This window comes from Tachyglossus aculeatus, chromosome 6, assembly GCF_015852505.1.
Source record: "Tachyglossus aculeatus isolate mTacAcu1 chromosome 6, mTacAcu1.pri, whole genome shotgun sequence".
NCBI classification, from domain to species: domain Eukaryota; kingdom Metazoa; phylum Chordata; class Mammalia; order Monotremata; family Tachyglossidae; genus Tachyglossus; species Tachyglossus aculeatus.
Window position 1 is genome coordinate 58,910,645 of NC_052071.1, and position 16,162 is coordinate 58,926,806.

Here is a 16,162-nt window from a genome sequence, read left to right on the forward strand (position 1 = left end):
TGCACACAGTAAGCGTTCAATAAATACGATTGATTGATTGATTGATTGACAAATAGTAAAGTGCTTAACAAATGCTACAGAAGAAACGAAGGCACTCTGAAAATAAACACAATGGATTGAATAAACTTTCAGCTCCTAGAAGACTTCATCAGTCTCCTCACAGATCTCCCTGCCTGCAGCCTCTGGGGATATGTTGGCAACTTGTACTTCCCAAGCGCTTAGTACAGTGCTCTGCACACAGTAAGCGCTCAATAAATACGATTGAATGAATGAATGAATTCAGAGCTACCAAGTCTTCCAATGCACGTGCTCGCGACTTTCGCCCAGACATTTTAACGATGCCGAAACAGCTCTGACTTCCAAGGGAGCCCAATGTTGGGTAGGGACTGTCTCTATATGTTGCCAATTTGTACTTCCCAAGCGCTTAGTACAGTGCTCTGCACATAGTAAGCGCTCAATAAATACGATTGGTGATGATGATGATGATGAAGGGAGCAGGCAGTGTACCCTCAAACCACTGCAAACCCAAACCTAGATCCATCTACACTGAGTCCCCACTTTTCAGGCGGACGGAGAGGGCGAGGGTCTCTGGAGAATATATTAGTCGACATTCTCTCTGAGGGGAGATTCCAACCCAACTGATCTTTTACACTCTATCATTTTCCCCTTAACTTTCCCCCAGTCTGATGAATTTATCAGATAACCCGTTTTACGTGACTAAATTTTTTTTTATGAGGCTGATCCGCCGGGTCCTGGTCTCCTCATTAAGGACTGCCTTCAGTGTCTCCGGGAGCAAAAACGGGTTATGAGAATTCATGGTGAGCCTTGGAGCATGCCCAAAAGCTGTTTTTTTTTTTCCCCCAGAGTTGATGAAGAAAAAATTCAGGAGCTGAGAGAGGAGTGCAGAAAGCCCCGAGGTGGGAGAGATTATCCAAGTTAGATGAAATGCAACTAAGGAAAAACTGGGTCAGAAGGGGAAGAGAACTGGAATTCTCCCAACTTCGGCTAATTAGGGGACCACTTTTGCACCTTGACTAAGGATCCCCCCAGCCTCCCTAAAACCACCACCCTGAAGGCACCTTCCACTGCAAATAATAATAATAATGGTATTTGTTAGGTACCTACTATGTGCCAAGCATTGTTCTGAGCGCTGGGGTATTCATTCATTCATTCAATCGTATTTATTGAGCGCTTACTGTGTGCAGAGCACTATACTAAGCACTTGGGAAGTACAAGTTGGCAACATATAGAGACGGGTACATACAAGGTTATCAGTTTGTTCCACGTGGGGCTCACAGTTTTAACCCCCATTTTGCAGATGAGCTAACTGAGGCACAGAGAAATCAAGTGACTTGCCCAAAGTCACACAGCTGACAAGTGGTGGAACTGGGATTAGAACCTGAAACCTCTGACTCCCAAGCCCATCATCATCATCATCAATCGTATTTATTGAGTGCTTACTATGTGCAGAGCACTGTACTAAGCGCTTGGGAAGTACAAATTGGCAACATATAGAGACAGTCCCTACCCAACAGTGGGCTCACAGTCTAAAAGCCCATGCTCTTTCCACTAAGCCACGCTCATGAACGTTACATAAATAATGGGTGTAAGCGATGTTTATCAACCTGTGACCAGAAATGAACTATCCAACATTGATAATGTACTAATCAAGTGATAATAGTAATGAGAATAATGATAATTACAACATCTTTTCCTATCTATTGCTGTCGAGTCATCTCCGAACCATAGCGACGCCATGGGCACATCTCTCCCAGAACTCCCCACCTCCATCTGCAATCGTTCTGGTAGGGGATCCATAGAGTTTTCTTGGTAAAAATATGGAACTGGTTTACCATCGCCTCATTTTGCAGAGTAAACGTAAGTCTCCGCCCTCGAATCTCTCCCATGCCCCTGCTGCCCCAACCAGGGGAGTCTTTTTCATTCATTCAATCGTATTTATTGAGCGCTTACTGTGTGCAGAGCACTGTACTAAGCGCTTGGGAAGTCCAAGTTGGCAACCTATAGAGACGGTCCCTACCCAACAGCGGGCTCACAGTCTAGAAGGGGGAGACGGACAACAAAACAAAGCATATTAACAAAATAAAATAAATAGAATAAATATGTACAAGTAAAATAAATAGAGTAATAAATCTGTACATAAATATATACAGGTGCTGTGGGGAGGAAAAGGAGGTAAGGCGGGGGGATGGGGAGGGAGAGGAAGGAGGGGGCTCAGTCTGGGAAGGCCTCCTGGAGGAGGTGAGCTCTCAGTAGGGCTTTGAAGGGAAAGAGTCCCTTCAAGAGTCTTGACTCAAAGAAATAATAATAATAATAATAATGGCATTTGTTAAGCGCTTACTATGTGCAAAGCACTGTTCTAAGCGCTGAGCACTGTTCTAAGAAAGAGTCTTAACTTGGAGCAGATTGTCTTCCACTTGCTAGCCACTGCCCAAGCTTGGGAGGAATGGGTAGGCCTCTGCTTGACTCTCCCTCCTCTGGTGTGACCCTGAGAGGGGAGGTACAACATCTCTCACCTCCTCCAGGAGGTCTTCCCAGACTGAGCCCCTTCCTTCCTCTCCCCCTCGTCCCCCTCTCCATCCCCCCCCCTTCTTCCCTCCTTCCCTTCCCCACAGCACCTGTATATATGTATAGATGTTTGTACATATTTATTACTCTATTTATTTATTTATTTTTCTTGTACATATCTATTCTATTTATTTTATTTTGTTAGTATGTTTGGTTTTGTTCTCTGTCTCCCCCTTTTAGACTGTGAGCCCACTGTTGGGTAGGGACTGTCTCTATATGTTGCCAATTTGTACTTCCCAAGCGCTTAGTACAGTGCTCTGCACATAGTAAGCGCTTAATAAATACGATTGATGATGATGATGATCTCTAAAGTATCAAAGTTGCTGTTGGCTGCATAATAACTATGGTGGCATTTAAAACCTTACTATGTGCCTTATTCTTAGATTGTGAGACCTTTGAGTCTTAAGGACCACGTCAAGCTAACATTCCCATCCCTTCTAAACACTTCATTCATTCGTATCTTATTTATTTATTTTTGATGGTATTTTGTTAAGCATTTACTATGTGCAAAGCACTGTTCTAGGCGCCGTGGGGGGAATACAAGGTGATCAGGTTGTCCCACATGATGATGATGATGATGGCACAAGCCAAACTGACTGTGAGCCTGATTTTGGGTAGGGACCGTCTTTATATGTTGCCAACTTGTACTTCCCAAGTGCTTAGTACAGTGCTCTGCACACAGTAAGTGCTCAATAAATATGATTGAATGAATGATGGTATTTATTAAGCGCTTACTATGTGCAAAGCACTGTTCTAAGCACTGGGGAGGTAACAAGGTGATCAGGTTGTCCCACGGGGGGCTCACAGTCTTCATCCCCATTTTACAGATGAGATAACTGAAGCCCAGAGAAGTTACATGACTTGCCCAAGGTCACACAGCTGACAAGTGGCGGAGCCAGGATTTGAACCCATGACCTCTGACTCCCAAACCCATGCTCTTTCCACGGAGCCACGCTACTTCTTATTGAGCGCTTACTGAGTGCAGAGCACTGTACTAAGGAGTTGGGAAGTACAAATTGGCAACATATTCATTCATTCATTCAATCGTATTTATTGAGCACTTACTGTGTGCAGAGCACTGTACTAAGCACTTGGGAAGTACAAATTTGCAACATATAGAGACGGTCCCTACCCAACAACGGGCTCACAGTGTAGAAGGGGGAGACAGACAACAAAACAAAACAAGTAGACTTGTTACATACTTGCGTGTTTTACACACAGTGCTTAATAAACACTACTATCACTACTATAATTAATAGTTTCCTGATTAATTTTTCTTCACCTCAGGTCACAACCCCACCCTTATTATCATAAGGTGATAGTGTTTAGTACAGTTCATTGTACCTAAGGATGTTATTATTACTCATACTTTTAATTGCCCCTTTGTGCCTCCAACCTTTGGATAAACCTTGGAGATATCAATTTGCACGCTGAACTATTTGAGTACTTCTTTCTATTTGCAAACTATTTTATGTCTATCTCCCAAGTTAGATCATAAACTATTCCTGGACCGGAAATGCCCTGCCTACAAGTGGCTCTTAAAAAGTATTGACTGATTCAAAATGACTAGCTTAAAAGCCGATTCTACTTCAAAGGATATACATTTGACTTTTAAATTTTCTTAAAAAAAAAAAAAGAAATCCCAAGGAGGGCTCCCACAGTGACCAAACCGAAGTTTGATTTAAACTTCAAAATCATAAATATGTCTGCCTGAGAAGCAGCTTGCCTAGTGGAAAGAGCATGACCCTAAGAGTCAGAGCTCCTGGGTTCTAATCCTGACTCTACCACTTGTCTGCCCTGGGGCAAGTCACTTTAATCAATCAATCAATCAATCAATCGTATTTATTGAGCGCTTACTGTGTGCAGAGCACTGTACTAAGCGCTTGGGAAGTACAAGTTGGCAACATATAGAGACAGTCCCTACCCAACAGTGGGCTCACAGACTAAAAGGGGGAGACAGAGAACAAAACCAAACATACTAACAAAATAAAATAAATAGAAATGTACAAGTAAAACAAATAAATAAATAAATAGAGTAATAAATATGTACAAACATATATACTTCTCTGGGCCTCAGTTCCCTTAACTGCAAAATGGGGACTCAGTACCTGTCCTCCTTTCTATTTAGACTGTGAATCCCATGTGAAACCTGATTATTTTGTATTTATGCCAGGGTTTAATACAGTGCTTATTCATTCATTCATTCATTCAATCGTATTTATTGAGCACTTACTGTGTGCAGAGCACTGTACTAAGCACTTGGGAAGTACAAGTTGGCAACATATAGAGACGGTCCCTACCCAACAGTGGGCTCACAGTCTAGAAGTGCTTAGCACACAGTAGCACATAAAAAACACCACAATTATCCCTGGAATGTTCCTGTTAGCAAACACTTTTAGGACCCAACATGTCGATGTGACTCTTTACTCCAACCTCAGTTATCTCATCTGTAAAATGGGGGTTAAGACTGTGAGTCCCAGGTGGGACATGGACTGTATCCAACCTGATTAGCTTGTCTCTACCCCAGTACTTAGTACAGTGGCTGGCACACAGTAAACACTTAACAGACACCACTGAAAAACAAAGCAAATAATAAATAAATATTTATTTATTTATTTATTCATTTATTTTACTTGTACATATCTATTCTATTTATTTTATTAGTATGTTTGGTTTTGTTGTCTGTCTCCCCCTTTTAGACTATAAGCCCACTGTTGGGTAGGGACTGTCTCTATATGTTGCCAATTTGTACTTCCCAAGCGCTTAGTACAGTGCTCTGCACCTAGTAAGCGCTCAATAAATACGATTGATGATGAAAGCAAAATAAAAAATGGCCCGAAAGAACTTGTTCAAGGCCCTGCTGAGAGCTCACCTCCTCCAGGAGGCCTTCCCACACTGAGCCCCTTCCTTCCTTTCCCCCTCGTCCCCCTCTCCATCCCCCCATCTTACCTCCTTCCCTTCCCCACAGCACCTGTATATATGTATATATGGTTGTACATATTTATTACTCTATTTATTAATTTATTTTACTTGTACATTTCTATCCTATTTATTTTATTTTTTTGGTATGTTTGGTTTTGTTCTTTGCCTCCCCCTTTTAGACTGTGAGCCCACTGTTGGGTAGGGAGTGTCTCTATGTGTTGCCAATTTGTACTTCCCAAGCGCTTAGTACAGTGCTCTGCACATAGTAAGCACTCAATAAATATGATTGATTGATTGATTGATTGATTGATTGTTCCTGGTTCCCCTGTATGACCAGGGAGACAAACTGCAGGCCCTCGGCTTTTCAACTTTCACAAAATCCCCACCAAAATCGTATTTGAAACTGAGATGAAGGAGCCAAAATGATCAAAGTGGAGGCCTGCCACCTAATGCTGAACGTCAGACGGCACACTTTCCCTTGCAAAGACCTATAAAAGAGGTTTTATTGTTCGTAAAATTGTGAAAAAAGTGCCCAGCCAGCAACTTTGGGGAGGAAAATATGACTATCGTTCCCCGCTTTGTCAGACAGGGGTGAGCCAGGAGCACAGAAGTCACCAAGGGATGTGGAGAAGAATGGTCCTGGGTGGTCCTGCCACTAACCTCCTCACTAATAATAATAATAATAGCATTTATTAAGTGCTTATGATGTGCAAAGCACCATTCTAATGGCATTTATTAAGCACTTACTATGTGCAAAGCACTGTTCTAAGCGCTGGGGAGGTTATAAGGAGATCGGGTTGTCCCACGGGGGGCTCACAATCTTGATCCCCATTTTACAGATGAGGTAACTGAGGCACAGAGAAGTTAAGTCATTTGCCCAAAGTCACACAGCTGACAGTTGGCGGAGCCGGGATTCAAACCCATGACCTCTGACTCCAAAGCCCGGGCTTTTTCCACTGAGCCACGCTGCTTCCATTCTAAGCACTTTGGGAGGTTACAAGGAGATCAGGTTGTCCCACGGGGGGCTCACAGTCTTCATCCCCATTTTCCAGATGAGGTATGTGAGGCACAGAGAAGTGAAGTGACTTGCCCAAAGTCACACAGCTGACGATTGGTGGAGCCGCGATTCGAACCCATCACCCCGACTCCAAAGCCCGGGCTCTTTCCACTGAGCCACGCTGCTTCACTGTGCCTCATCCCCAGCCCACATCCTTTCCCTGGCTCAGAATGCCCTCCCTCCGCACATCATCATCATCAATCGTATTTATTGAGCACTTACTGTGTGCAGAGCACTGTACTAAGCGCTTGGGAAGTACAAGTTGGCAACATATAGAGACAGTCCCTACCCAACAGTGGGCTCACAGTCCGCCAAGCTAGCTCTCTCCCTCCTTTCAAAGCCCTACTGAGAGCTCACCTCCTCCAGGAGGCCTTCCCCGACTGAGCCCCCTTTTTCCCCTCCTCCTCCCTATCCCCTCCGCCCTACCTCCTTTCCCTCCCCACAGCACCTGTATATATATCGGTACAAATTTATTACTCTATTTTACTTGTACATATTTACTATTCTATTTATTTTGTTAATGAGTGCATCTAGCTTTATTTCTATTTATTCTGATGGCTTGACACCTGTCCACGTGTTTTGTTTTGTTGCCTGTCTCCCCCTTCTAGACTGTGAGCCCGTTGTTGGGTAGGGACCATCTCTATACGTTGCCGACTTGTACTTCCCAAGCGCTTAATACAGTGCTCTGCACACAGTAAGTGCTCCATAAATACGATTGAATGAATGAATTATCCTATAACCTTGGGGTCCCTCAAGACCCAGTTTTGGGTCCCCTTCTATTCTCCGTCTACACCCACTCTCTTGGATAACTTGTTTGCTCCGTCGGTGTCAACTACCACCTCTGTGTGGAAGATTCCCCTAAACAACATCTCTAGTCCTAATCTCTCTCCCTCTCTGCAGTCTCACATTTCCTCCTGGATAGAGCACCGGCCTGGGATTCAGAAGGTCATGGGTTCATTCATTCATTTTCATTCAATCGTATTTATTGAGTGCTTATTGTCTGCACAGCACTGTACTAAGCGCTTGGGAGGCACAAGTTGGCAACATAGAGCCGGTCCCTACCCAACAGTGGGCTCACAGTCTAGAAGGGGGAGACAGACAACAAAACAAAACATGTGGACAGGTGTCAAGCTATCAGAATAAATAGAAATAAAGCTAGATGCACGTCATTAACAAAATAAATAGAATTTTCTAGAAGAAAATTTGGAGAATGCGGGCATCGATCCCGCTACTACCTCTCACATGCTAAGAGAGCGCTCTACCATTTGAGCTAATTCCCCTCCCTATCTAACCCCGGCTCCGCCACTTGTCTGCTGCGTGACGGTGGACAAGTCACTTCACTTCTCTGTGCCTCACTTCCCTCATCTGTAAAATGGGGATTAATAATGATGATAATAATGGCATTTGTTAAGCACTTACTATGTGCAAAGCACTGTTCTACACAGTGGGGGGGGGATATAAGGGGCTGGGGGTGATACAAGGTGGAGCTCACAGTCTTCATCCCCATTTTACAGATGAGGTAACTGAGGCTCAAAGAAGTTAAGTGACTTGCCCAAGGTCACACAGCAGACATGTGGCGGAGCAGCGATTAGAACTCATGACCTCTGGCTCCCAAGCATGGGCTCTTTCCACTGAGCCACGCTGCCTCTCTGATTAAGATGGTGAGCCCCACATGGGACAACCTGATTACCTTGTTTCTACCCAAGTACTTAGAAGAGTGCTTGGAACATAGTAAGCACTTAGCAAATACCATCATTTTAGCCCCCCTTTTTCCTCTCCTCCTCCCCTCCCCATCGCCCCCTTCCCTCCCTCTGCCTTAAACTCTTTTCCCCCCACAGCACTTATATATATTTGTACATATTTATGACACCATTTTATCTGTACATATTTACCATATTTATTTTATTAATGAAGTGTATATAGCTATAACTCTATTTATTCTGATGGTATTGACGCCTGTCTACTTGTTTTGTTTTGTTGTCTGTCTCCCCCTTCTAGACTGTAAGCCCATTGTTGGGTAGGGACTTTGTTGCCGGTTTGTACTTCCCAAGTGCTTAGTCCAGTGCTCTGCACACAGTAAGCGCTCAGTAAATACGACTGAATGAAGGAATGACCTTGGACGTCCCGCCGTCAGCTCGAACTAATCAAGTCCAAAACAGAACTTCTCATCTTCCCACTCAAGCCCCGCTCTCCTCCAAACCTTCCCATCACTGTAGACATTACCACCATCCTCCTTACCTCACAGACCCAGAATCTCAACACTATCCTAGACTCATCTCTTTCATTAATCTGCATATTCAATCTGCCACTGAATCCTTTCAGTTCTACCTTCACACGGCTAGAATCCACCTCGCCCTCTCCGTCTAAACAGCTACCATTCTCATTCATTCATTCATTCATTCATTCATTCATTCATTCATTCAGTTGTATTTATTGAGCACTTACTGTGTGCAGAGTACTGTACTAAGCACTTGGAAACTACAGTTTAGCAATTAAGAGAGACAATCCCTGCCCACACAGGGCTTATAGTCTAAAAGGGGGAAGGCAGACATAAAACAGGTAAACAGGCATCAATATAAATAAAATTATAGACACGTACACATCAAAACAAGTATACAGGCCATCAATATAAATAAATATCATTATACATATATACATAAATGCATAAGTGCTGTGTGGTAGGGAAGAGCAAAGGGAGTGAGAGTTGAGGTGATGGGACGGGAAGGGGAGCTGAGGAAAAGGGGGGCTTAGTCTGGGAAGGCCTCCGGGAGGAGGTGAGCCTTCAGTAGGGCTTTGAAGCAGGGGGAAGAGTGATCTTTTGGTGGATTTGAGGAGGGAGAGCATTCCGGGACAGAGACATTCTGATGTACATTCTGTTTGTACATATTTATTACTCTATTTATTTATTTATTTATTTTACTTATACATATCTATTCTATTTATTTTATTTTGTTAGTATGTTTGGTTTTGTTCTCTGTCTCCCCCTTTTAGACTGTGAGCCCACTGTTGGGTAGGGACTGTCTCTATATGTTGCGAATTTGTACTTCCCAAGCGCTTAGTACAGTGCTCTGCACATAGTAAGCGCTCAATAAATACGATTGATGATGATGATTCTGATCCGAGTACTTCTCCTATCCCAACTTGAGGCATCAGCATCCTTCGCTGACCTCCCTATTTCCTGTCTCTCCCCTGTCCAAGTCTCCTATCCTCAAAAACCTCCAATGGTTGTCCATCTTTTAGACTGTGTCTTTGTCTTTCTTTTAGACTGTGAGCCCACTGTTGGGTAGGGACTGTCTCTATATGTTGCCAATTTGTACTTCCCAAGCGCTTAGTACAGTGCTCTGCACATAGTAAGCGCTCAATAAATACGATTGATGTTGATGATCTAGCTCCACATTCGTTCAATCGTATTTATTAAACAGTTACTGTGTGCAGAGCACTGTACTAAGTGCTAACAGAAACTGCTTACCACCATAGGGCATCAACTTGTACTTCCCAAGCGCTTAGTACAGTGCCCTGCACACAGTAAGCGCTCAATAAATACGATTGAATGAATGAATGAATTCAATGAGTTCCCCCCCTCTTATCTTACCTCACTAATGTCTTACTGTAGTCCAGCTCACTTACTTCACTCCTATAATAATAACAATAATAATAATAATTGCAGTCTGTTATGCACTTACTACGTGCCAGGCAGTGTACTAAGTGCTGGGGTAGATACAAGGTGGACACAGTCCTGTCCCACATGGACTTCACAGTCTTAATCCCCATTTTACAGTTGAGGGAACTGAGGAACAGAGAAGTGAAGTGACTTCTTGGACGAGTCACTTAACTCCTCTGTGCCTCACTTACCTCATCTGTAAAATGGGGATTAGAACCGTGAGCCCCATGTGGGACAACCTGATTACCTTGTATCTACCCCAGTCCTTAGAACAGTGCTTGGCACATAATAAGTGCTTAACAGATACCATTATTATTATATAAGCGCTCAGCGTGGCTCAGTGGAAAGAGCCCGGGCTTTGGAGTCAGAGGTCATGAGTTCAAACCCTGGCTCCGCCAATTGTCAGCTGTGGGACTTTGGGCAAATCACTTAACCTCTCTGGGCCTCAGTTATCTCATCTGGAAAATGAGGATTAAGACTGTGAGCGCCCTGCGGGACAACCTGATCACGTTGTAACCTCCCCGGTGCTTAGAACAGTGCTTTGCACACAGTAAGCGCTTAATAAATGCCATCATTATTATCCAACTTGTACTTCCCAAGCGCTTAGGACAGTGCTCTGCACACAGTAAGCGCTCAATAAATATGATTGATCGATTGATTGATTTACTATTACAATATAACCAAATTGTAGACATAGTCTCCTAAACAATTCCACATAAGTGATCTCACTTGATCCTCACAACACCCTTGTGTAGGAGGGAGAGGCAAATATCACGGTCGCCACTTGATGGATGAGGAAACCGAGGTCTAGGGAAGTTGTGACTTGTTTGAAATTACGCAGGAGGCCAGCGGCAGAGCCGGAACCAGAACCCGGGGCTCCAGATTCCCAGATTTGGGCTCTTTCCACTAGCCCACGCTGCCAGTCTCCCACCCACCCATTATTCTTACTGGCCTTGGCCTATCACACCCATTTCAGCTCTCAGCACCTGGCCACCCTCAGCAATCTGCAAAGGTGGCCAACTCTGGGTGCTCCTGGCCTGGTGGAAAAAACTCTGACTCTACATGTGCCAGTTCCAGCTCTGCCACTGACCCACTGTGTGACCCTGGGCAAGGTATTGCTCTCTCTGAGGCTCCATATTCCTTCTCTGTTCCTATTCCTATTCCTTCCCCCGGGCCTGGAATGCCCTCCCTCTGCCCATCCGCCAAGCTAGCTCTCTTCCTCCCTTCAAGGCCCTACAGAGAGCTCACCTCCTCCAGGAGGCCTTCCCAGACTGAGCCCCTTCCTTCCTCTCCCCTTCGTTCCCCTTTCCATCCCCCCCATCTTACCTCCTTTCCTTCCCCACAGCACCTGTAGATATGTATATATGTTTATACAAATTTTTTTCTCTATTTTACTTGTACATATCTATTCTATTTATTTTATTTTGTTAGTATGTTTGGTTTTGTTCTCTGTCTCCCCCTTTTAGACTGTGAGCCCACTGTTGGGTAGGGACTGTCTCTATATGTTGCCAACTTGTACTTCCCAAGTGCTTAGTACAGTGCTCTGCACACAGTAAGCACTCAGTAAATACGATTGATTGATTCTCTGTAAAAATATCTGCTCTCCCCACTTAGGTTGGAAACCAGTGTGGGACTGTCTCTATATGTTGCCAACCTGTACTTCCCAAGTGCTTAGTACAGTGCTCTGCACACAGTAAGCGCTCAATAGATATGATTGATTGATTGATTGATTGTATTGTACTCTCTCAAGTGCTTAATGCAGTGCTCTGCACACAGCGCTCAGCAAATACCGTTGATTAATTTACCCCACCATGTAACACAAGTGCCTAACTTGCGCCCAGCACTACCGGATTCAGTGCTTAGAACAGTGCTTGGCACATAGTAAGCGCTTAACAAATGCCATCATTATTATTATTCATTCATTCAATCATATTTATTAAGCACTCACCAGATGCAAAACCCTGTACAATACAACAGCTACAGACACATTCCCTGCCCACAATGAGCTTACAGTCTAAAGACCATTATTCTTAATTGGAGAATTAAAAGGATAGAGGACAGAAAGATTCCTAAATGTCCAACCACGTTTGGAGGTAATGACTGACTCTTCCTCCACAGATTTCTTTGTCAATCAATCAATCAATCGTATTTATTGAGTGCTTACTGTGTGCAGAGCACTGTACTAAGCACTTGCTTAGTCCCCAGTTATTTCCACCATTTCTCCCAAGGGGCTAGTGTTGATCCATTTCCCATCTTGTACTGGGGCTGATATATGTGTGTTTGTAGGTTTGTGTGTTGTGTGTTTGAACAGAACACAGTTTCTCTGTAACTGGGGAGGGAACTCTCCCTCCTTCCTATCCCCACCTCCCTACCTCCTTCCCCTCCCCACAGCACCTGTATATATGTTTGTACAGATTTATTACTCTATTTATTTTACTTGTACATATTGACTATTCTATTTATTTTATTTTGTTAATATGTGTTGTTTTGTTGTCTGTTTCCCCCTCGAGTAGGGACCGTCTCTATACGTTACCAACTTGTACTTCCCAAAAACTTAGTACAGTGCTCTGCACACAGAAAGAGCTCAATAAACACGACTGAATGAGTGAATGAATGAATAACCCAACCCTCTAGTCTGCAAGCTCGTTATGGGCAGGGATTGTGTCGGATTATTGTTCTAGTAGTACAGTTCTTTGCACCCGGTAAGCGCTCAATAAATACGACTGAATGAACTACGATTGAATGTGATGTTGGGCCCCCAATGAGTGTCTGGCTCTCACCTGGGGCTCTCAGTGCTTACCTGGCCCGGCTGATCGGAAAGGTAAGCTGGGTTGTGTTGCTCCTGGGGATTTCTTCCTCTTTAAAGAAGGAAAACGTAGAATCAGAATTTGAGTATTTGCTGCTTTTGTTTCTATTCTCTGCACTTATGGATTAGGAATGCGTTCGTTTGCACATTCCGTTCTTTATCCTACTTCTTCCTGATATACTTGACCTACTTTCTGTTCTCCTGCTCATTCTATCTGTAAAGGTTTTGTCTTCTGAATCCCCTTCTGGATTGTGAGCTTCTTGCGGGCAGGGAATCTCCCAGGGAGGAGGATGATCAATCAATCAATCAATCAATCAATCGCATTTATTGAGAGCTTACTGTGTGCAGAGCAGTGTACTAAGCGCTTGGGAAGTACAAGCTGGCAACATATAGAGACAGTCCCTACCCAATAGTGGGCTCACAGTCTAGAAGGGGGAGACAGAGAACAAAACCAAACATACTAACAAAATAAAATAAATAGAATAGATAGGTACAAGTAAAATAAATAAATAGAGTAATAAATATGTACAAAAATATATACATATATACAGGTGTATATATATATATATATATATATATATATATATATATATATATATATATACAGGATAAGGGATGGAGATGGACTGTAAGCTCATTGTGGGCCGGAATGTATCTGTTTCTTGTTGTATTGTACTCTCCCAAGAGCTTAGTACAGTGCTCTGCACACATTAAGCACTCAATTAATACGATTGAATGAATGAAGATGGAAGGAATTGGTAATAATAACACTAATAATGATGGCATTTATTAAGCGCTTACTACGTGCAAAGCATTGTTCTAAGTGCTGGGGAGGTTACAAGGTGATCAGGTTGTCCCACGGGGGGCTCACAGTCTTAATCCCCCATTTTACAGATGAGGTCACTGAGGCATAGAGAAGTGAAGTGACTTGCCCAAAGTCACACAGCTGACAAATGGCGGAGCCGGGATTTGAACCCGTGACCTCTGACTCCAAAGCCCGGGCTCTTTCCACTGAGTCACGCTGCTGGTATTTATAGGCATTTCCCAACCATGAGGGTTGGGTGAACAGGAGGACAACCAGCACACGGCTTTTCTAAATATCCGAGACGTCCCTTCAGAAACAGTCCTGAGTGGGGCTGACAGTCCTCAGGGTCCGATGTTCTTTTTCCCAAAACCAGTTCTCCTAGCTGAAGGCCTAGGCTGATCCCCACTAGAGAGACGGGGGTGATGATTTGGGTCAAACAGGGAAACCGGTCCCCGGGAACTTCCTGTCTCCCCCTTTTAGACTGTGAACCCACTGTTGGGTAGGGACCGTCTCTATATGTTGCCAATTTGTACTTCCCAAGCGCTTAATACAGTGCTCTGCACACAGTAAGCACTCAATAAATACGATTGATGATGATGATGATATCCATGAGAAGCAGCGTGGCACAGTGGAAAGAGCTTGGGCTTTGGAGTCAGAGGTCATGGGTTCAAATCCCAGCTCCACCAATTGTCAGCTGTGTGACTTTGGGCAAGTCACTTCACTTCTCTGTTACCGCATCTGTTTAATGGGGATTAAGACTGTGAGCCCCCCATGGGACAACCTGATCACCTTGTAACCTCCCCGGCGCTTAGTACAGTGCTTTGCACACAGTAAGTGCTTAATAAATGCCATCATTATCATTATTATTATTATCCATGGCCTAGTGGCAAGAGCCCGGGCTTGGGAATCAGAGGTCATGGGTTCTAATCCCAGCTCTGCCACTTGTCTGCTGTGTGATCTTGGGCAAGTCACTTAACTTCCCTGTGCCTCAGTTCCCTCATCTGTAAAATGGGGATTGAGACTATGAGCCCCTTGGGGGACAGGGACTGTGCCCAACCTGATTTTCTTGTACCTACCCCAGTGCTTAGAAAAGTGCTTGGCACACAGTAAGCGCTTAGCAAAAACCATTATTATTATTATTATTATCCTTCTCTGGTCATCCAGGGCCCTACTGAGAGCTCACCTCCTCCAGGAGGCCTTCCCAGACTGAGCCCCTTCCTTCCTCTCCCCCTCGTCCCCCTCTCCCTCCCCCTCATCCCCCTCTCCCTCCCCCTCATCTTACCTCCTTCCCTTCCCCACAGCACCTGTATATATGTATATATGCTTGTACATATTTGTTACTCTATTTATGTATTTATTTATTTTACTTGTACATATCTATTCTATTTATTTTATTTTGTTAGTATGTTTGGTTTTTTCTCTGTCTCCCCCTTTTAGACTGTGAGCCCACTGTTGGGTAGGGACTGTCTCTATATGTTGCCAACTTGTACTTCCCAAGCGCTTAGTACAGTGCTCTGCACACAGTAAGCGCTCAATAAATACGATTGATTGATCCAGAAAGTCCAACCCTCGGCCTGAAGCCCGCCCCAGCCTGCTTAGTGACGATAAGGCTGTGAGCCCACTGTTGGGTAGGGACTGTCTCTATATGTTGCCAATTTGTACTTCCCAAGCGCTTAGTACAGTGCTCTGCACATAGTAAGCGCTCAATAAATACGATTGATGATGATGATAAGGCGATACAAAGGCGGAAATAATAGTTTCCCCTCCTCTAAACGCCCCCAAGCCCCTTCCCCTTGCGGTCCGGCCGACCTGGGGTCCCAACCCCTGCCAAGGATGTAATCAGAGAGAGGTTACCGGCTTTGGTGGGCCTTCTTATTTCTGCAGTAGTAGACCGTCTGCATGGTGACTGCCACGATCAAAGTGAGCGCCAGGCCGGGGAGGACAGTTACCAAAACCAGATCCAGTGTGCTCCAGACCTGCTCACATTTCGTCCCCATGTACCACAATTCCCCCCATTTACCTCTGGAGTTCTGGCACCTGAAAAAGAAGAGAAGGAACCCGCTAAGCATCTTTGGCACTAGGGAAACGGCAAGGATGGGCCCAACCTCTTTCCCCTAAAACTTACGTCAAGGTCCACGCCCCTGACCAGTTTTCCTCATGTCCATGTCCTCCCTCTTCCTTTTTTCATGGTATTTGTTAAGCTCTTACTATGTGCCAGGCATCGTTCTTAGCGCTGGGGCAGATACCCAGCGCTTAGAACAGTGCTTTGCACATAGTAAGCACTTAACAAATGCCATTATTATTATAATAAGTTAATAATTCTCC

At 44.2% G+C, this 16,162-nt stretch overlaps 1 protein-coding gene across 1 annotated transcript in view; it reads right to left on the reverse strand.

The window, feature by feature from the left end:
• Positions 1–16,162, reverse strand: part of LOC119929615 — a 36,837-nt gene that overhangs the window by 11,704 nt on the left and 8,971 nt on the right. The window contains exons 3-4 of the mRNA XM_038747790.1: positions 15,692–15,874; positions 13,027–13,084 (exon numbers count right to left, since the gene is read on the reverse strand). Of these exons, the coding sequence (XP_038603718.1) occupies positions 13,027–13,084; positions 15,692–15,874 (241 nt within the window). The remainder of the gene's footprint in view (positions 1–13,026; positions 13,085–15,691; positions 15,875–16,162) is intronic.